The 21789-nt window shown below is 39.8% G+C and overlaps 1 protein-coding gene across 1 annotated transcript; it reads right to left on the bottom strand.

The window, feature by feature from the left end:
* Positions 1-9262: 9262 nt before the first annotated feature.
* LOC113168694 (Fc receptor-like protein 5) lies at positions 9263-13036 on the bottom strand. Its single transcript, XM_033326747.1, has 6 exons — positions 13006-13036; positions 12217-12255; positions 10461-10724; positions 10136-10381; positions 9864-10061; positions 9263-9731 (listed from the first exon to the last, which is right to left on the bottom strand). The coding sequence occupies exons 1-6, from the start codon at positions 13034-13036 to the stop codon at positions 9631-9633; spliced, it is 879 nt and encodes a 292-aa protein (XP_033182638.1). The 3' UTR covers positions 9263-9630.
* Between the last annotated feature and the right edge of the window lie 8753 nt (positions 13037-21789).

The raw sequence follows: 21789 nt of genomic DNA on the forward strand, positions 1-21789 counted from the left end.
ACCCTCCTAAATGTGGACCCTGTTTTCACCTCATCCTTGTTGGACCCCTACTTGTCTCCTGACTATACTCTTATTACTTTTAATAGCAGTGGGTGAAAATTTCCTTGTTTAAACATAAAATTAGTTGTTGGTTGAATCTACTTAAGGTGTCATAGAGAAGACTTGTGGACAAGAGACTTTAAACAAACGAAAAGTTTGTCCAGCTGAGACATGACCTGTAATGACCTCTGTGTCTATTTATGTTTTGAGAATTTAATTGTTTTCTATTGTTATCAATAGAGGGCGCTGTTATGTTGTTTGTGTTTTTATGCCAATCTGACCAACAATGTTAAAGGAAGCACAATGCAGTAAGCGAATGATGCTTTAAAACTTTCTGAAGCTTCAAAAGATGGAAACATGATTATTGATCAGTTCCTGTTTTTTTTGTTGTTGTTTACATTCAGGATATTTTTATAAACCAACCAACCACAGGGGGCTAACAGGGTTTGTGGGTATGCAGCCTCATGTGCAGCAGGCTACGAGAGACTATGTGTTCTTGCATCTGTTGATCATGGTCAGCATTACACTGATATCATTCTGACCGCTGTGCATTAACACCACCACACCACTTGGTGGTGTTAATGTTCCGTGTATGTGTGTAACAGGTGTGGATGAAATTGTTGGTACCCGTCAACAAAAAAAGATTGCGGTGCAATTGTCCTGTCCCCTTGGCAGAAAAACACCCCCAAAGCATAATGTTTCCACCTCCATATTTGACAGTGGGGATGGTGTTTTTGGAGTCATAGGCAGCCTTCCTCCTCCTCCAAACACAGCGAGTTGAGTTGATGCCAAAGAGCTCGATTTTGGTCTTATCTGACCACAACACTTTCACCCAGTCTTCCTCTGAATCAGTCAGATGTTCAGTGGCAAACTTCAAACGGGCCTGTAGATGGGCTTTCTTGAGCAGGGGGACCTTGCGGGCACAGCAGGATTTCAGTCCTTCACGGCGTAGTGTGTTACCAACTGTTTTTTTGGTGACTATGGTCCCAGCTGCCTTGAGATCATTGACAAGTTCCTCCCGAGTGGTTCTTGGCTGATTCCTCACCGTTCTCATTATCATTGAAACTCCACGAGGTGAGATCTTGCATGGAGCTCCAGACCAAGGGAGATTGGCAGTTAATTTATGTTTCTTCCATTTGCGAATAATTGCACCAACTGTTGTCACCTTCTCACCCAGCTGCTTGGCGATGGTCTTGTAGCCCATTCCAGCCTTGTGTAGGTCCACAATCTTGTCCCTGACATCCTTGGAAAGCTCTTTGGTCTTGGCCATGGTGAAGAGTTTGGAATCTGGATTGATTGATTGCTTCTGTGGACAGGTCTCTTTATACAGGTAACGAGCTGAGAGGGCTGCCAATGTCAGCTCGTTACCTGTATAAGATCCACCTGGGAGCTCGAGATCTTGCTGACGGATAGGGGATCAAATACTTATTTCCTTCATGGAAATGCAAATTAATTTATAACTCTTTTTGAAACGCATTTTTCTGGATTTTTTTTGTCATTGTTGTGTCTCACTGTTCAAATAAACCTACCATTGAAATTATAGACTGATCATTTCTTTGTTAGTGGGCAAACTTACAAAATCAGCTGGGGTTCAAATAATTTTTTCCCTCACTGTATATTCAGAATGTGTTAGTCAACAATTATTTAGATAGTACTTAGTAATTAGATAATACATCCTACAACTGCAGAGTCATCAGAGAACTTCTGAAGATGACAGGACTCTGAGTTGTACCTGAAGTCTGAGGTGTACAGGGTGAAGAGGAATGGAGACAGAACTGTCCCCTGTGGAGCACCTGTGATACAGACCACAGTGTCAGACACACAGTTCTGCAGGCGGACGTACTGTGGCCGGTTGGTGAGGTAGTCCATGATCCAGGAAATGTGTATGTTTGTTAGTTTTATCTCCAGGTATTAAAGTAAAAACATCAGTAAAGTCAATGACCTGATGTTTGTTGAACAGTGTGAAGTTCCTGTTGTTGGTGCTGTTGTGATGATGTGCTGCCTCCTGCTGACTGATAACATGATTTTCCTACTTATCAACTGAGCTACTGAGTAATTGTACTGATCTGCTCATTCACAACATCTGACCACTGTGTCTGTTTTTGATGTTATGTTATATTATCTGCAGCCAAACAGCTTCGCCCTGCAGAGACTTTACATTTTATCAGTGATGTCAGACCCTTTATTTCTGAGCTTTGACTTAAAGATTTACAGTTTCAATTCACAAATGTCAATTTATTGCATCATTACATTTATCACTTTTATCAAAAGCGACCTATAAAATACAAGGAACTGTAAGTGTAATGAGGTCTTGAGCCACAGACAAGGAAGGCGGTGATGTTACCATTACACTATTCAGCTGGATCAATAATGTTCACAATGAATTAATTCATAATTCATAACCGACTAATGAACTGAAAAACATACAGACACTGTGGCACCAATTTCTTAGCAGCTGAACAGTGTTGAATGTGTGCAGTTGCATGTTTGTTCAAGGTTTACCACATCCAAACCATAACAAGTCAGATTTTCCATCTCATAACTCACCACAGAAGAACACACATTAACACAGGCACAGACATGTATGCACAAAGAAATGACAGCAATGTGTATTGATCCTTCAATAACAAATTAACAGTTGTTGCAGAAAAAAGAGCAATAAACTTTGTAGTAAAGTCAGTGATTGCAATATTAAAAAAAAAAAAAGATTACTGATGTGAAGGTCTGAGAGTCTGATTCAGTGAAGAGTAGACGACCTCTGCTTCAGGTTAGAACCTGTGAACACAAATACTCACAGTTCAGTACTGCACAGTACAAGTACTGTCTGTGAGAAATAACATTCATCACTGTTCTACTAAATTACAACTGCAGCTATAGTTGGTTTGTACAGTTTGTTAATTAATGTTTAGTAAAACATTACAAGTGGAAAACTGTTGATGTCCAAACATGTTGAGTTTACAGAGAGAAAATCTGAAAACACTCATAACTGAGATGAAACAGTGAATTAATTAAAGTTTGTTTAGTTGATTATCAAAGTAGTTAAATGTAGTAAGATCATGTTTGACCAGTGAATGTCTGTAAACTCCTGTAGTGTTGAATCATGATGGAGACAAAAAGAGTTGCTGCCTTTCTTTGATTTCATGTCTTTAATAACAACTGATAATATTTATGGAAACCTGAATGACTACTGAGCTGCTAGCTGCTACGTTCACAACCAAATAAACACATCAGGAGGCCACTGAAACATATCATCTTTTAACCAGTGAAATCCAAAATGATTCAGAAACTTTAATGTAACTGTAATTTTTATAAATGATATATCTGTATAATACTGAAATAAGTTCACTTCATGTTAATATTCAGTAGATCTATGTGTGCGCAGACTCTTTAACCACATGCACATCATGTTTCTGAATCCCTTTGTCTTCTTAGTATTAACAACTCTTCAGTGAAACATGAGCAGTTTTGTATAATGAAAAACAGGAAACTGGTCGACCACAGAGCTGTTAGCTTCAGTTCTCAGGCTGACCTACAAAACAGTCTATAACACCACACACACTGATATCAACCAAAATAGATCATAGTATGGAACTTAACTTAACCTACTGTGTGAGTAGAAAGGTTGAGGTGTGGTGGAGGGTTTCTCTGAAATGAAACAAAAGCAATTATTAAAAAAAACATTCACTTATTTTACACTTTACAGTTTTACATTAGGTAAATAATCTTCTTCTTCTTCTTTCGGCTTTTCCCATCAGGGGTCGCCACAGCGAATCATCCTTTTCCACCTCACTCTATCATGAACATCTTCTACCCTAACACTAGCCAACCTCATGTCCTCTGTTATAACATCCATATATCTCCTCTTTGGTCGTCCTCTTGTCCTCCTGCCTGGCAGCTCCATCTCCAACATCCTTCTACCAATATACTCACTATCCCTCCTCTGAACATGTCCAAACCACCTCAGTCTGGCCTCTCTGACTTTGTCGCTAACACAGGCAACGTGAGCCGTCCCTCTGATGTACTCGTTCCTTATTCTGTCTAACCTGGTCACTCCTAAGGAGAACCTCAACATCTTCATCTCTGCTACCTCCATCTCAGCCTCTTGTCTCTTTCTCACTGCTACCGTCTCTAACCCATAGAGCAGAGCTGGTCTCACCACTGCCTCGTACACCTTTCCTTTGAGTCTTGCTGACACTCTTCTGTCACACAACACTCCTGACACTTTCCTCCACCCGCTCCAACCTGCCTGCACTCGCCTCTTCAGCTCTTTTCCACACTCTCCATCACACTGAACTGTTGACCCCAAGTACTTAAACTCCTGCACCTTCTTCACCTCAGCCCCCTGTAACCTAACATTTCTACCTTGATCCCTCTCGTTCAGACACATGTATTCTGTCTTACTACGACTGACCTTCATGCCTCTTCTTTCCAGAGCAAACCTCCACCTCTCCAGCTGTTCCTCCACCTGCTCTCTACTCTGACTGCAAATCACAATGTCATCCGCACACATCATTGTCCAGGGAGATTCCTGTCTGACCTCATCTGTCAGCCTGTCCATCAGCATAGCAAACAAGAAGGGACTCAAAGCTGATCCTTGGTGTAGTCCCACCTCCACCTTGAACTCCTCTGTCTGACCTACAGCACATCTCACCACCGTCATACTTCTCTCATACATGTCCTGAACTACTCTGACGTACTTCTCTGCCACTCCCGACAGCCTCATACAGTACCACAGCTCTTCCCTTGGCACCCTGTCATACGCCTTCTCTAAATCTACAAAGACACAATGCAGCTCCTTCTGACCATCTCTGTACTTTTCCATCAACATTCTCAAAGCAAAAATGGCATCAGTGGTGCTCTTACGGGGCATGAAACCATACTGCTGCTCACAAATCTCCACCTTCTTCCTCAGCCTGGCTTCCACTACTCTTTCCCACAGCTTCATTGTGTGGTTCATCAACTTTATTCCTCTATAGTTGCTGCAGTTCTGCGTGTCACCCTTGTTCTTAAAGATCGGAACCAGAACGCTTCTCCTCCATTCCTCAGGCATCTTCTCACTCTCTAGAATCCTATTGAACAAACTGGTTAGAAACTCCACTGCTGTCTCTCCTAAGCACTTCCACACCTCCACCCTACGTCATCAGTACCAACAGCCTTTCCACTCTTCATCCTTTTCAAAGCCTTCCTAACCTCATCCTTTCCAATCTCTGCTACTTCCTGCTCCACAACATCCACATCTTCCTCTCTTCTTTCCCTGTCATTTTCCTCATTCATCAGCTCCTCAAAATACTCCTTCCATCTTTTCTGCACACTCTCCTGGGTTGTTAGCACCTTTCCATCTCTGTCCTTAATCACCCTTATCTGTTGCACATCCTTTCCATCTCTATCTCTCTGTCTGGCTAGCCTGTACAAGTCCTTCTCTCCTTCCTTTGTGTCTAACCTGTCATACAGCTCATCGTAAGCTTTCTGTTTGGCCTTTGCCACCTCTCTCTTCACTCCACGCTGCGCTTCCTTGTACTCCTGTCTACTTTCCTCAGTCCTTTCTACATCCCACTTCCTTCTAGCCAACCTCTTCCTCTGGATGCATTCCTGTACTTCCTCATTCCACCACCAAGTGTCTTTACCTTCTTTCCTCTTTCCAGATGACACACCTAGCACCTTCCTACCTGTTTCCCTGATAATCTCTGCTGTAGTTTCCCAGTCATCTGGAAGCTCATCCTGACCACCAAGAACCTGTCTCAACTTCTGTCTGAATTCCTCACAAGTTTCTTCATTCTTTAACTTCCACCACTTGGTCTTCTTTTCTGTCTTCCCTCTCTTCTTCTTCCTGACCTCCAGAGTCATCTTACACACCACCATGCGGTGCTGTCTGGCTACACTCTCTCCTACCACCACTTTGCAGTCACTAACCTCTCTCAAATGACCTCGTCGACATAGGATGTAGTCCACCTGTGTACTCCTACCTCCACTTCTGTATGTCACTCTATGTTCCTCTCGCTTCTGGAAGTAAGTGTTGACTACAGCCATTTCCATCCTCTTAGCAAAGTTCACCACCATCTGTCCTTCCAGATTCCTTTCCTTTACACCAAACCTGCCCATCACCTCCTCATCACCTCTGTTGCCCTCACCAACATGCCCATTGAAGTCTGCTCCAACAACAACTCTCTCTCCTCTGGGGATACTCTCTATGACCTCATCAAACTCACTCCAGAATCTCTCCTTCTCTTCTAACTCACAGCCAACCTGTGGAGCATACCCACTGACTACATTCATCATCACCCCTTCAATTTCTAGCTTTAGGCTCATCACCCTGTCTGAGACTCTTTTCTCCTCTAGAACATTGTTCACAAATTCCCCCTTCAGAATCACTCCTACCCCGTTTCTCTTCCTATCCACACCATGGTAGAACAGTTTGTATCCTCCTCCGATACTACGTGCCTTGCTGCCCTTCCACCTTGTCTCCTGCACACACAGAACATCTACCTTCCTTCTCTCCATCATGTCTGCCAGCTCTCTGCCTTTCCCTGTCATCGTGCCAACGTTAAGAGTCCCTATTCTCAAACCTATGCTCCTGCCTTTCCCCTTCTCTCTTTGACCACAAACCCTTCTGCCTCCCCTCTTTCTTCGACCAACAGTAGTCAAATTTCCAGCACCCTGTAGGTTATCGGGCCTCGACCGATCCGGTATGAAAGTCTTATGGACGATTCACATGGTTATTTTGGCAACTGTTACGCCGGATGCCCTTCCTGACACAACCCTCTCTATTTATCCGGGCTTGGGACCGGCACAGAAATCACTGGCTTGCAACCCCTGTGGCTAGATTACATTAAGTAAATAATAAAGTTAATTGTTTTATTTTACTATTATAGTTATTTTGTTCCCTTTCTAAGACATTTCTGGATATAACACTTGTTGGTGACACATTAAAATGATCCCAGCTGCTTTTATTACTGCAGAAACCTCCTAAACACAGTAATATCTGTTTACCCTCCTGACCCACTCTTTACACTCAGCTCTGTTGTCTCTGTGTTACGATTCCTCTCTCTGCCCCTGTCTGTTGTGTTTGGTTCTGTGTCTCACCCTCCTGCCACACCCACATATGGACTTCCTCTTCCCCCACTCTCCACACATTGGACTAATTACAGACTCAATTCACCTGTTACTGCCTCTGTTTTATAAGCACCCCTCAGTCCTCAGTTTTTTGCTGGTTTGTTTTTCATGACATTATTCATGCTGTTCATCCCATTCTCTCTGGTTCGTTCGTTCGTTTGTTCATGTCTTTCACATTGACTTTCACACATCACTCACCTCTGCTTCATTCATGCCCATTGACACTCACTCATCGCTGGTTAGTTCGTTTGTTTGCTCATGTTCATTTTTGGTTAGTTCGTTCGTTCATGTCTTTCATGCTGCACACTACTCCTCCTAAATCTGGTCAGTTCGTTTGTTTGTCTGTGAGGCACCTGTCTGTTTTTGGTTAGTAGGTTTGATTTGTTTGGTCTGCGTTTATGCAGCATTTTTAGTTGATACTTTGTCCTGTTAGTTTTGTATGTTTGTTCCTGTTTGCCTGCCTTGCGCAGTGATTTTGGTTTGTCACTTTGTACATTTAGTTTGTTAGTTTCATGTCCGCCTTAGTGCGAGGTTTTTTGTTGGTACTTTGTCTGTTGTCGGTAGAGTTTTAGTTTGAGTTTTCGCCTGTGTTTCCACAGTGTTTTATGTTGATACTTTGTTAGTTTGTGTTATTTCCTTGTGTCCCCTGCCCTTTTTGTTAATAAATATCTTTTTGTTTTTACCTGTTTGGTCCCCGTCAGTCCTGTTCGTCCCTGTGCGTAACACTCTGGTTGTGTTCCTCCTCAGTGTCCATCCAGCAGAGCTGTCGTCCTCCTCACAGCTCAGAGACACAGATTCTCCTTTAAACAGCAGAGAGCTGCTGGGACTCACAGTCAGACGAACTGTGGGAGTTAAAAATTTACAAATTTAATTTGTTTTGACAGTTAGTTGACAGAAACATCACAAATTTGTTTCTGCAGTTTCTCGACTTTCTATTGACATTATTACTAAAAGATAAATTTTACCCACAGAACATGATCGTGATTAACAGAATTGTATTTTTAAGAGAAAAGGTTGAAAATCATTAAACTGACTTAATGTGTGACAGGAGAAGTTCACTGACCTTGGTTTGTTGTGCAGCAGAGCAGCGAGGTCACAACTACAGAGAAATTACCCTCAGGTTATTTTAAGGTTCACAATAAGACAGTTCATCTATTATTATAATTTTAAGCCTTAGTGCAGAGTTTCAAGCTGTAAACACTCAGACAACCTCCATCAGAAACATCTGTCTTTCAGTGTGTAGCTGATCCAGATCATGTCATGTCATAGAAGTACGTTACATGACAATAGTTTTTGACCTTGTTCCTTGTCAACAGGAATTTCTCCGGCTTCTCTGAATCTTTTTCTGATATTATGAAGTGTAGATGATGAAATAATCAAAGTCTTTGTCATGTTATATTGAGAACATGTCATCTCTAACCAAACACACACTTCTGTCACAGAACGATGAACCTAGCTCAGTGTTTGTTCTTTGTTTTCTTATATTATTTTGCTTTTTGTAGTTTTCACCTGAAACACTTTACTGTTACTGACTTTATTTTAATATCATGTCCTTCAATCGTCCTTCAATAACACAAACACACTGATTCTCTACTTACACAGCAGACGGTGTAGAGACGTTCCCTCCATTCCCCTGCACAGTTATTGGTGATCAGCTTGTTGAGTCTTCTGTTGCTGACAGTAAATCCCGCCTTCTTCCTCTGTGTATGTGAGTGTGTGGTTGTCACCTATTTGTCATGAAACACTGTCCTGCATCACGCTGCTCTGTCTTCTACCTCTGTTAACAGTGTCTCTCTTTCTCTGGTCTTAAAGATTCTTTCTATGATACCAGTGTTACAGATGTCTGACGGTGACTGAGCTGGAAGAACATGCAGCAGAGTCTGAACATGTCCACAGGGACATGAACCGATGCCGGTTATCACTGAATAATGTTACAGGCACCATGTGATTAATTTACTTATTCTAGTGTTTATAGTGGAACCTTGTTTTGATGAGACGCTGTGACGACCCTCTCTGGAAACATCTTTCTCTCTGCAGGAGATTTAGCTGAAGATTACTTCAGAAACAAGGAACTGAACTATGAAGTATTACACATTTTACCACAAGGCACAGAACAAACTTCATGTTACACTTTATTCACAGTAACATCAGTCAAAGCAGAACCTGCTGAAATAGTTCACTGAAACCAACGAGAGGAAGTTGATGCAGTCGTTTTATATGTGTTTAAAAACCGTGGTTTCTTTAGTGTCGGTCCACCATTCACCATCCTACTGCTAGAAATACTAGAAAGTGAACGTGGATTAATCTACTGCTGAAAACAGTTTAGAGAAAAGAGGGAAAAACAATAGAAGTCACTGAACAAACACAGACCTCGACTGTTTCTGATCAATGAACGACTGAAAATCAGAGTTTTATTTACTGAAGACTCAAATATTTTAGCCTCATTGAAGGAGAAGAACACATTGATCACAATGGATCAGTTCAGAAGTGATGCTCTGTGGTGACATCATCGTAGTCATCATCCAATCCCTGCTCAGCCTTGAGGGGTGAGGTCATCACCATGGATACAGACAGGTGATTTTCTACAGTCAGAAAATGTTAAAAAGAAAAAGTAGAAAATGTATCAAGAGACACTGAGATTGATTGATTGATTGATTGATTGATTGATTGATTGATTAGTGTTTGTGAGGTCAGTGACTGATTCAGAGTGTTACCTGTGGGTCTGTGTCGATATAAAGACACCATGAGGAGAGTGGAGATGAAGTACGGACAGAACACCACCAGGTGGAGGACCAGTCTGAACACAAGCTGGAGGGAGGTGGAGGCAGGAGGCTGGGTTGAAGAGGTAGGAGTTGCTGGTTGTGTAGAGGTTGGGGCTGCAACAGTTGACAAGGGTGTTGTCGTAGTTTTACCTGTAGAGAGAATCCACCTGTTCAGGTGAATGTGTGGATGAAATAAATGTTGAACTCAGAGTTTTCCTCCTGACCTGTGACGGAGATCCAGCTGGGTGGAGACTCTCCATGACTGCTGATGTGACACTTGTAGAGGCCTTCATCAGACTTGGTAACATGGTGGATGGTCATGTGACCTGTAGGCTCAGTCCTGATGAGGGAGCCATCTTTGTAGAAATCAGCTGGGAGCTTGGAGGGAGGGCTCTTTGTTTGACAGTGCAGAGTGACATCATGTCCCTCCATCACAGGGAGGACAGGACTCTGCAGGATCACTGATCCACCTCAACACAGAGACAAACTACAGCATTTCATCCATTTCCACACAGACTCATCAACACTAACTCCACAGTCTGATCTTACCAGAGACAGTGATGTTGATGATGCTACTGGTTGATCCCTCTCTGGACTCACACCAGTAAACTCCACTGTCCAGTGGGATTATAACACTGATGTTACAAGAAGAACCAGCTGGTTCTCCCCACCCATCTCCACAGTCACTCCTGGTATCTCTGGTTGTGTTCCTCCTCAGTGTCCATCCAGCAGAGTTGTCGTCCTCCTCACAGCTCAGAGAGACAGACTCATCTTTAAAGAACTGGGAGCTGCTGGGACTCACAGTCAGATGAACTGAAAGGAATTTATTACAGTTCAAAACTGACATATTAAATGTTTGTACACTTTTACTGAAATGTCGAGTTCTCTTTTCCCATACAGAAATGATAAAATTTAGGTATTGTGATGATGAATGCTGCCATATTGCCACATTTTGAAGGGGCACATGCAGCATAAGCTCTCATCCAGATGACATGTTTTTTCAAGAAAAGCCTTGGATATTATAGCAGGACAATGCTAAACCATATACTGCATCTGTGACAATATAGCTTGGTAGTAGAAACCACATTGGTGCTGAACTGGTCTAGTTATATAAAATACACTGCTTATAAAACCCCCTTGGATGTGTCTTCATGTGTTGACATTATAAATCAGTCATGGTCAATAAATTTGGCGACTTTGATAAAATGTTTTAGAAAAATACCTCATTAATCTCAAAGTATTGTCAAATAAAAATATATAAGGTGAAATCAGTGTGTGCATTATTATTGACCTTCTTCAGGTCAGATTTAGTAGATGCACCTTTGGCTGCAATGACAGCATGGAATCTGTGTGGATAGGTCTCAATGAGGCTTGAACATCTGAACACTAGATTTTTCTTCCATTTATCTTTGTAAAACTGCTCAAATTCTCACAGGTTGTGTGGGGATCAGGTGGGAACAATCAAGTCCATCCACAAATTTTCTATTGGATTGAGGTCTGAGCTTTGACTCAGCCACAACAGAACATTCACCTTGTTGTCTTTAAACCATTTCTGTGTAGCTTTTCCTGTATGCTTTGGGTCATTGTCTTGCTAGAAAACAAATCTTCTCCCAAGCTGTAGTTGTCTTGCTGACTGAATAAGAGTGTCCTCCAGGACTGTCCTGTATTTTCCTTCCTTCATCTTACCCTCTATTTTGACAAGACTTCCAGGGCCAGCTGCCAAGAAGCATCCCCACACCATGATGCTGCCACCACCGTGTTTTACAGTGCAGATGGTGTGTTTGTGGTGATGTGTAGTGTTTGGTGTGCACTAAACATAGCGTCTTGTCTGATAGACAGCTCCATTTTGGTCTCATCATACCAAAGAACCCTCTTCCACTGGCTCAGAGAGTCTTTCACAAGCCTATTGGTGAACTCAGTTGATGATTTGAGTTTTCTTCAACAGAGGCTTTCTCCGCAGCCACTGAGGAGATGTTTGTCTCGTTGTGCCGTTTAGTAATATAGATAATATCAAGACTGACTTTTTCAGATTCAGTGGTTAAACCCTCGTTCCTCATCTTTTCATGTCAGTGTTTTCACTTTGACATTAATTCAGTATTTTTCTAAATGTTTTTCATCAAAGTCGTCAACTTTTATTGATCATGACTGATTTATGATCAATGTCAATAAAAGGATAAAACATCAAAGGGGCTGAATACTTCTTATAGACACTATAAATATATAAAATCTTACAGCGTCCCAACCTACTTGTATTTAGGGTTTAAGTCTTTTCTATAAAGCATGGCTGTCAGAGAACTTTACTCACCTTGCTTCGTTTTGCAGAACTGCGGCAGAAAAGTCAACACTGCAGAGAAATAAGTTTATTATTATTATTATTAAATTATACATAAAATATTACATGTAATAATATATCTTTACATCAGCAATGTAAGCATTCTTCGGCTTAACTAGGGCTGGTTCATAGGGAAGCAGTCTAAGCAGAGATGCCCAGACTTCCCTCTCCCTAGACACCTCCTACAGCTCTTTCGGGAGAATACCAAGGCCTTCTCAGGCAAACCAAGAGACAGTGTATCTCCAACATATCCTGGTCTTCTGGTCCCTGAATTTGGTTCTTCTCTACAGTTATGAACTCAGTGACACATATTTTTTGTTTCATAAAGTTGTCTGCTTAGTGTTTTGAGTTTGTGTTTCAACATATTTCTTTTGTGTAATATAGAAAAATTACGACCAACTGTTAACCTTCAAATCCTTGTCAGATATGGTTCATGCTCGTAAAGCAGAAGATGGTGGAGGCTTATAGAGGCTTATAGCTAGAATACACAAGCTAACTGCAGCAGTGATTAAGAAGAACATTCAACATTCAAATGTTATTTCATTGCCTGAATATCACACCTGTCAGAAAATGTTTACTGCTACTGGTATTATACCTTCTCTATCCTTTTTCTGCATCCCTTTCTACTCAGGCTGATCCATTTCACATTTGACCTACGACCTCTAAAGCATATGTAATTGTCTCCGTTATTCATATCTAATTCAAAAGACACATCTGACTGAATGTAAACATAAAAATGCTGGCAGAACAGATTTTACTTACACAGCAGCCACTGAGGAGATGTTTGTCTCATTGTGCCGTCTAGTGAAATAAGGTCAGGACTGGCTTTTTCTGATGCGGTAGTTAAACCCTCCTTCTTCCTCTTTTAATGTCAGTGTAGTAGCCGTGCGGTTTTCTCTTCATAGGCTCTGGTAGATGACAAAATGTGAGCAAGGTTCGAATAAAACAAAATGTTTGTAATAAAGACAGCGATGTGGACGATTAAACTTAAAATGGACAGATTTGTTAAGGCAAGCTGGAAAAATGTTAAGGAAACAAAGTTTTAATAAATAACATCATAATAAAAAGGTGCTTTTTTGCAGAGCAGGGAGGAGGAGCAACATGTGCACAGGATATGTGAAAGGAGCGGTGCAGGCATCCACCAGCCCACTCTAAGATGAAACTGAAGCAATTTACTTAACCGAGAAGAGAGACATGATTAAAGTACTGACTTCATCATCCTGTTGATCTGATATCAGTGACCCTCGTTGGAGTGAGAGTGGGAGAGGGTCCAGCTCCAGAGAGATAGCTGGCACTGTTTTCCTGGCCAATCAGTGGCCTGAAGATGGAAATTTCATCAAAAGAAGAAAATCAACATTAATCAAAGGACAGATCCAAAAGGCAGCATGCAGAATTGAAGAATAAAAAATTGGTAAGTACAATTATGTATAATAACTGTGATAAGTGTGTTTGAGTCTGTCCTCCATGTTGGGATGGAAACATTAATAAGTTGAATGAAAGTATGTGATTATTTAAATAAATAAACTGATATTCCTTCATTAAAGTGACACAGAGCTCAGTGGGATGTATTTTGTTCAGAATATATTAAGCCACTGATTCTAGTATAATTGTTCATGTTCATCTGTTTAGTATTTTAATAATAACCCAAACTGCCACAAATGATTTTTACTCATTGTGCAGATTTATTTATTTTCAAAGTAACACAGCGCTATCTTGTGTTAAAAGTCCATAAAAAAGGCTGTGAAAGCTACTGGTCTACTATTACTGCAAATGTGTTACAAATGTGATAAGTAAGTATTATCTAGTAACTATTTTAAATACTTAATAAAAATGATGTAACTGCTCAGCTTATTAATGAAGGATCCAGTAAGTAATACATTCAAACAGTTTATGAGAAAACTGCATTAAAAGTGACAAAAAATATGCAAAATAATTAATTCTCAGTTTAACATTTAATATATTATAGAATTATAATTAAATGAAGCCACCAAAGCCCCCCCCCCCCCCCCCCCCCCCTCCCCTCCCCCGAAATCGCTATAGCTGGGCTATTTGAAAAGGACTGGTCTAGGGTCAGTGTCACCACTGGTAGCATGAGGTGATTCCTGGACCCTACAGGTTATTTTGATTTTGAATTCCTCCCTCTGTTGTTTGAGAATTCTTCCATCAAACCATTTATTTAACACATCTAAACAATGCGACTATCTGCCTCCTAGTAGGAGTGGTGATGATGTGACGCATTAAACTCCCACAACACCTTACGCTTAGTGCTCACAGCCCAACATGGCTACACCAACAGTTGTTTTCTCATACAACATGGATAAATTGAAACCTAAAGCCTTCTTTTTTAAATTATTTGTCCTGTTTGGACTACTTTTTATAACTGGATCCGCTGATGATGGTAAGCTGACTCAGAATATCTTTATTATACAAAAATCAAAAGATAGACGATCGAAGATCGAGCGATACATTTATTGAAGTGACGCGATAATTCTTTAGTTCTTATAATTCATTAAGTTCCTCTGTTCTTACATCAGTTGTTCTGTGTGTTGTGTTGACTTATCGTTGTGTTGAGGGACAATATGTTATTGAGACAATCTGTACAAACTTTGGTGTTTTTTAAAAGGACAGGGGACAAACAGGGAAATGACTCATACATGCAAGTGGGTTCTGGATTGTTCTGTGTATCGTCCTTTTTCACCAAAGTACATCTTGTCTGTCGCCACTTTTCCTCTAATTAGCTGGAATTAAGTTTGGGACCCTGACGTTCTGCCGGTCGTCACATTATATACAGATCGTACTGTGGCTCCTTCTTCTGTGCCTCAGATTTAAAGGGAGATTTTAGCCATTCTGGCTTCTAGAAACCTGCGTCATTACCTACAGTCTGCGTCATGGACCGGTGTGACGTTTTAATAAACACAGACTTTGAAGAATGAGTGTGTGATTACATAAACCAGATCCTCATGTGGATGTAGATGCAACAACAATTAATCAAGTATCAGTTTTCATCTGAATATAAATTAATTAATTCTTTACAAAAAAAAAAAAGTCTATAATAAGGACCTAGTCTTGTTTTAACAATTTTATTTCTGGCTTTTGATTTCTCAGCATTTGTTTCTTTCTGTTTTTCTTCAGAACAAGATATGAATTTAACAGCTGGAGATGACGTCACTCTTCAATGTCGGTTTTCTAAAGATGACAAACTCCTGATGTTGGTGTGGATAAAACCTGATCTGCAGTCAGATGACTATGTTTTCTTCTACAGAGGTGGTCGTCCATATGACAAATACCACCATCCACAATTTCAAGATCGAGTGAACATCACAGAGATTAACGATGAAAGCTTAACAGTAACTCTGCACAATGTCAGCGTTACTGACAGTGGAACATATGAGTGTCATGTTACAGTAGAAGGCACAGGACGCAATAAGAGAGGTCTCTTTGAGGTCAAAGGTGTCATCAAGCTGACAGTTTCCCCCAAAGGTGAGTTTGTGGATTTTAATATGTGTGTGTTTGTTGCCTTGTGACAGATACAACAGGTCATTCACAATAGACAAGGGTCAGGAGCAGTTTAAAATATGAAGCATGAAAGAAGCAACACTGCTTCGTTTTAGGCTTTTGATTCTTAGAATCAGTTGTGTCTATCTTTACTTTAATTCAATTATATAAATATAAAATAAGCTAATTTGTAATAATCTTTAGCACCACACACAGTCTGCATTCATTAATTAATTACATTATTTAGTTTGTACAAAATATTCTTTAACAAGATTTTCAGGAAATAGGACTGTGGATCAGAGTTGAAGCTGCTTCCTGGTTGTTGATGTGAGAGTGAAACATCACAGATCAGATGTTGGTGTTGATGAGACTTTGTAGAAAACAGCTGGTATGAGTGATGGGATCAAAGTGCAGTAGATAATGTCTGACAGGAGTTTGAAGAGGAAATGGATTCTGTTGTGTTCTTCACTCATCACCTACCTGACACCTGCTGACTCACTGCTGCTTCTCATCTACAGGTGACGCAGCTGGAAACACTGAGAGTGGAGGAAATAGCAGAGGACATCTTGGACTCATCATAGCTGGACTCTTAACTATTGCTCTTGCTGTCATTTTTGTGAAACATTAAGGATGAGTCACTCCTTCCTAGATATATATATATATATATATATATATATATATATATATATATATATATATATATATATATATATATATATATATATATATATATATATGTGTGTGTGTGTGTGTGTGTTTTATTTTATTAAAAATGTTAGGTAATGGGTTGGGTTGGCCAGCACCATGAGGGTGGGAGGGTTAGTCACCTTGTGGTGTCAAGCTCTGTTCAAGTTGGATGCAATTGTAATTGATTCTAAATAAACAGTAAAAAAAACAAGAGCAACTATTGTCTTCATTTGCACCTGCCTAGTGTCCACAGTTGGTGAGGTCATCAGGTGTACGGGACAAGAGCGAATTCACTTCCACTGTACAGCTGTTAAGTGTACCACCTGACAGTCAGCTCCCTGCTGGTCGATGGCTAAGCTTTCCAGTTAGGCTAGTCTAGCTTAACCAAAAGTTCAAAACACCCAATAACAGGTGGTAACCTGCCAGTCGTTACAATATTTTAAATAATTTGTTGGATTCATGTTTGGTTTCTTGTCTGTAGTCTAGGAGTGCATGTACATGTACATGCGCAGAGTCAGGCAGTTTATCCTGTTGATGCATATTTGATCTCACTTGGAAACGTCATGAACCAGTTCCAGAGAAACCACAATACAGCTGTTACCAAGCAACGCCAATGCACACCTTGTGATCTGCCACATGAATTTTCTGTTGAGGTGTTGACAGCGGTTTATACGACACCAGATGCTAATGCTAAGCTAGCAGTCACCCAGAGAGAGTTTTTATCATATCATTCATTTTAATTATGCTAATCTCAAGACTGTTGTGCTGTTCAACTAAATGACAAAGCTGGAGATAGAAAGATAAAAAATAATGCTCTTGTCATTTGTTAATCAGACTGACTAAAGCCAAAGTGTTTATTTTTTCTCTGATCTTATAAAAAAGCAGAAAGTTCTGTTTGATTTCCTGCTCTTGCCTCAGGCTGTGACTTCTTGCCAAGTTGAACAGAGACTGTGCGTTCAGTAACCACATTGGTATGTTTCACAGAAAAAATTAAACAGGTTTGGGAGCTTTCAACAGCACTTTGTAATGTAGTCTAAACATCGTTTCAAAAAGAAGGAAAGACAGAAAGTGTCATTTCACAACAAACATGAAACAGAGAGAAACAACTCCCATTTGTGCTGCACCCCATTGAGACAGAAGAAAATTCTCCTCGCTTATATTATTCTTTTTGGGCTCAAATTCCAAATGATCCATACATTACTTATTCTTTCATGTTTTGATAAAAAAGAAAACACATAAACATCCAGTTGTACCTGTCCCTAGATTTACCTTAGACAAAGTTTGGTAATTTGTCAAATAAATGTACTGAAGTAAAATATATAAGGGCCACTGAATTGTAGCAATATTGAGAAGAAGTGAGTCATTTCAGTGGATTGTGGATGAAATGACTGGTATTGTGTGTCATTCTGTGTGCTCAAATGTGCTCAACATCATATACCTGATCAGTTGGAGATGTACTGTTTCCAAAATCCTGTACGTTCATGTTGCAGCTACTACTACTAAATCCCTGCTTTTCAATACAGTGCCATCCAGTTCATTATTAAATGTTGACGTCCATAACCATCCCATGAGCTCCCAGGAGAGACTGGCTTTAAAAGTTATTCATAATAACCCACTAAACTAGATTATTAGTGTACTGAACTGCTTTAATGAGTGTTTAGCTTGTTGTTTAGTGTCCGGCCCATACTTTTATTGTTTTACCTCAGTAGACAGTGTCTTTCCTTGGGTTTGTTTTCTCAGCAGGAGAAATCAAGATGGACACTGCCAAGGTGGATGCCACATGGGACCCCCGGAGAACCGCAAAGCCTTGCAACCATTACTGGGCTTTGCAAACTTTTACAGGTGTTTCAGGAGTTACAGCATCATCACCAGTATCACGCACCAGCTGACCTCCACCAGGGCCACGTGACTCTGCCTGATCCAGACTGCCAATTTATTGTAAAGGTGGATGCCCCGGACATCAGAATGGGGACGGGGCTCCACTGATCCAAGTGTCTAGTGGTGAAGAAACAAGTACTTCAGAACTGCCTAGTGGCTAAGATCCTGCTAAGCCTTGTGGTCTGTGTTTTTCAACTGCTTTAACATGTTCCTGTCTTACACGCCCCAAATCCAGCAATGGCCAGGCAGACATTAACCCCATCACTCATACAATTTAAAGAAGCCTCCGACTTCTGTGCTTTTGTGAGTCAGCCTTCTGGTCGAGAAATATGGTCTGAGCTGAACATGCTCTTAATTCTCTCCCATTCACCGCTATAGGGTTGACACAGTTCCACATTGTTTATGGTTACCAATCCCCTCTGCTAAGCAGGCAGTGGATAGAGGCTTTTTTCTTTAAAAATAACTGTTTCCCGCTGAGTTAAAACAGTAAAAGTATGAGTCAGACACTAAACAACAAGCTAAACACTAATAAAGCAGTTCAGAACACTAATAATCTAGTTCAGTGGGTTATTATGAATAACTTTTAAAGCCAGTCTCTCCTGGGATGTTATGGACGTCAACATTTAATAACGAACTGGATGGCACTGTATTGAAAAGCAGAGGTTTAATAGTAGTAGCTGCAACATGAATGTACAGGATTTCGGTAACAGTACATCTCCATAATCCAGTGGAGACAAGATGATAGATTTTCAGGTTTCTAGTTTTCTTTTTCTGTGAAATAATCCAAATGACATTTTTTATGTTTCAGCAAGATGTTGAACATGAGACTGAGAGTGTGAGATAAACATCCTACTTAATACATTCTGCTGCATGGAAACATTTCATGAATAAGGTGAGGAGGGTTACAGTCTTCTCATCCACATGGTTCACCTCTTCACGTGAACTTTAAGCTTCACAAGCTTCATGTTACATGTCACACGCTTAATATCTGATTTATACATATAAAAATGTCTAAATGAATATACAAGAGTAAAGAACTAATGTGAATTAAAATATACATATTTGTTTGCATTGTCATGTATTTTAAGCTGTCACAAACATATGCTATTAGAATTATTTTGACTTTAGCATGAATTGTTGCCTTCACAGTCCAGAAACACAGAAAGCAAAGTGTGTATTGTATTTCAGTCCTACAGAGAAGAGCACAGATCTGCCAGCACATGGCACTGTGTCATGTGTTAAATAGAAAATGACCACACAGAAGACTTCTGGCTGTAGAGAAGATGCAACAAGAGACTATGAGTAATTGGCAAGTTTGTCTAGTTCTGATTTGACCTCTGAATCAGTTTTTGTTTTGAGACTTTTAATTGCTTTTACTATTATTACAAGATACTGTTGTTCCCTTGTTTGTGTATTCTAATTGAACCAACAACTTTTCAGGACAACACAGTTAGTTAAAGATGGAAAAACAGAGCTTTTTGAAGCTTCAAGTAATTATCTTGAAAACGGTTCATTGGCTAAAAACATGAGATGAAACCATGACCTGAAGTTTTATTTGCATGAAGAAATGAAAAAGTTTAGATACTACGATATTTTTATGAACCAATCAACCGTAGGGGGCTAACATGGGTTTGTGGGTATGCAGCCTTTGTGCAAAAGGCCACGATAGACTGTCTGTTCTTGCAGTTGATCATTGTCAGCACGACATTTTCCCCATATTCCCCAATGTGCATTAACTGCATCACACCACTTGGTGGTGTTACTGTTCGGTGTATGTATTTGTATAAATGAAGACAAGGAAAAGATTACAAGTATAAAGAAAAAAAAAAACATTTTGAGTTATTTTATAGGCTAAATAACTAATTTTTTAAATTAGATTTTAAATATGTGCGATACTGATTACAGGAAACACTTTCCACTTTGAATTATACTACAATCCAGGTATTTATAATCATTCCTAAAACATTTGTCCATTCTTCATTTGTTGTTTGCTCGTTAATTTACAGTATATGAATAGACCAATGGACCAATAGACCAAGACCATGTGGATATACCAGAAGGTTAACTCAACGAGGTTGAAAGTTAGGCCTGATTTGTTTCCTCTGGACCAGAACTATCACTAATGGAGCTGTGAATTCTTAGTTGCACAGGGTAGAATCCATCTGTGCTCACCCCGGGGCTCAACAAAAAGTAGAGCAGGCATTCAGCAGGTCAATAACTCTAAAAACACATCTTTTAACAAACAATGGTTGAAGAAGGAAATGAGTGCCTGAATCAGGTGCTCACTACACAGCAAGTCATGAGGTAGCAGGTCTTTGACCTTTGTCTTTTACTTTTGCATATTTATACTTTCAGTTAGAAACATCAACTAATTCATATTTATCTGCATATTTTTGTTTAACTTAATGAAATAATCATTATAAAATTATAAGTAAAACTTTGAATGCAGGTCTTTTATTTATTTATTTTTTTGTTTTCTTTACTGAGGTATTGTTACTACTGATGACATCTTCCAACCTTAAATGAACATGTTGCTGCACATTCTCGTCCTCTTTCCCCTTTTTCTCTTTCAATCAGTTCAGACATTAAACATAAATATTTTATCTTTGTTCTTTTGGGTGTTGGTGATAAGTTAAAAGTTTTTTTGTTTGTTTGTTTTCATTAAAAGTTCTAATAATCTTGGGTTTAAATGTATGTAAAATGTTTTCAGGCTGAATCGTCTTTAGAATCAAAACTCAGACTCTAAACTCTGTATTAAAACCTGTTCTGTGGAGGGTTCCACATGTTTCCAGCCAACAAATGATGTTCAAGCTGTTGAGTCTGTGGTTGCGGTTTTTGAATGTTTGTTCTTTGTTATCAATACAGAAGAGAGGTGTAGATGGGTTAGCCACAACCAAACTGAAACAAGTCAAACTTTCCATTTGCCAACTTCATAAAACCCACAGAACCACATGAGAAAAACAACCAACTAGATCAAATGTATTGATCCTGTGGAGAAACCAGATCAGCAACAAAAACAGGGTCCTAAAAACACAAATAAAATATAAATAACAGTGAAGTTAACAATTGTGTTAAACAACATTGAACACACACATGAATAAACAAAACACTTGTAATGTACTGAAATGCTGATAAGTGTTTAACTAGTATTTTCATTTCACTGATTTGGCACCAAAATAAAATCTGTTTGGTCGGTTTGTTTTTCTGTAGCTGCACACAATGAGACTTTGTGTTTGTTTCTATGTTTCTTGTGTGAGGAACCTTTATGTCCATTTACAAGCAGCAGCTGAACATCAGTAGTTGAACTGTTGTGAACTTGACCTCAGTGACGAGTAGACGACGTCTGGTTCTGCTGAAAACTCTGAAAACACACACACAGTTCAATGTGAGACAACGATGTATAAGACCTCTGAGTTTCACCTCTCTACTTTTTTTCATGCAGTTAATGTAACAAACAGGAAGTGTTTTTGAACAGCTGGACTAACT

Source organism: Anabas testudineus, chromosome 18, assembly GCF_900324465.2.
Source record: "Anabas testudineus chromosome 18, fAnaTes1.2, whole genome shotgun sequence".
In the NCBI taxonomy this organism is placed as follows: Eukaryota; Metazoa; Chordata; class Actinopteri; order Anabantiformes; family Anabantidae; genus Anabas; species Anabas testudineus.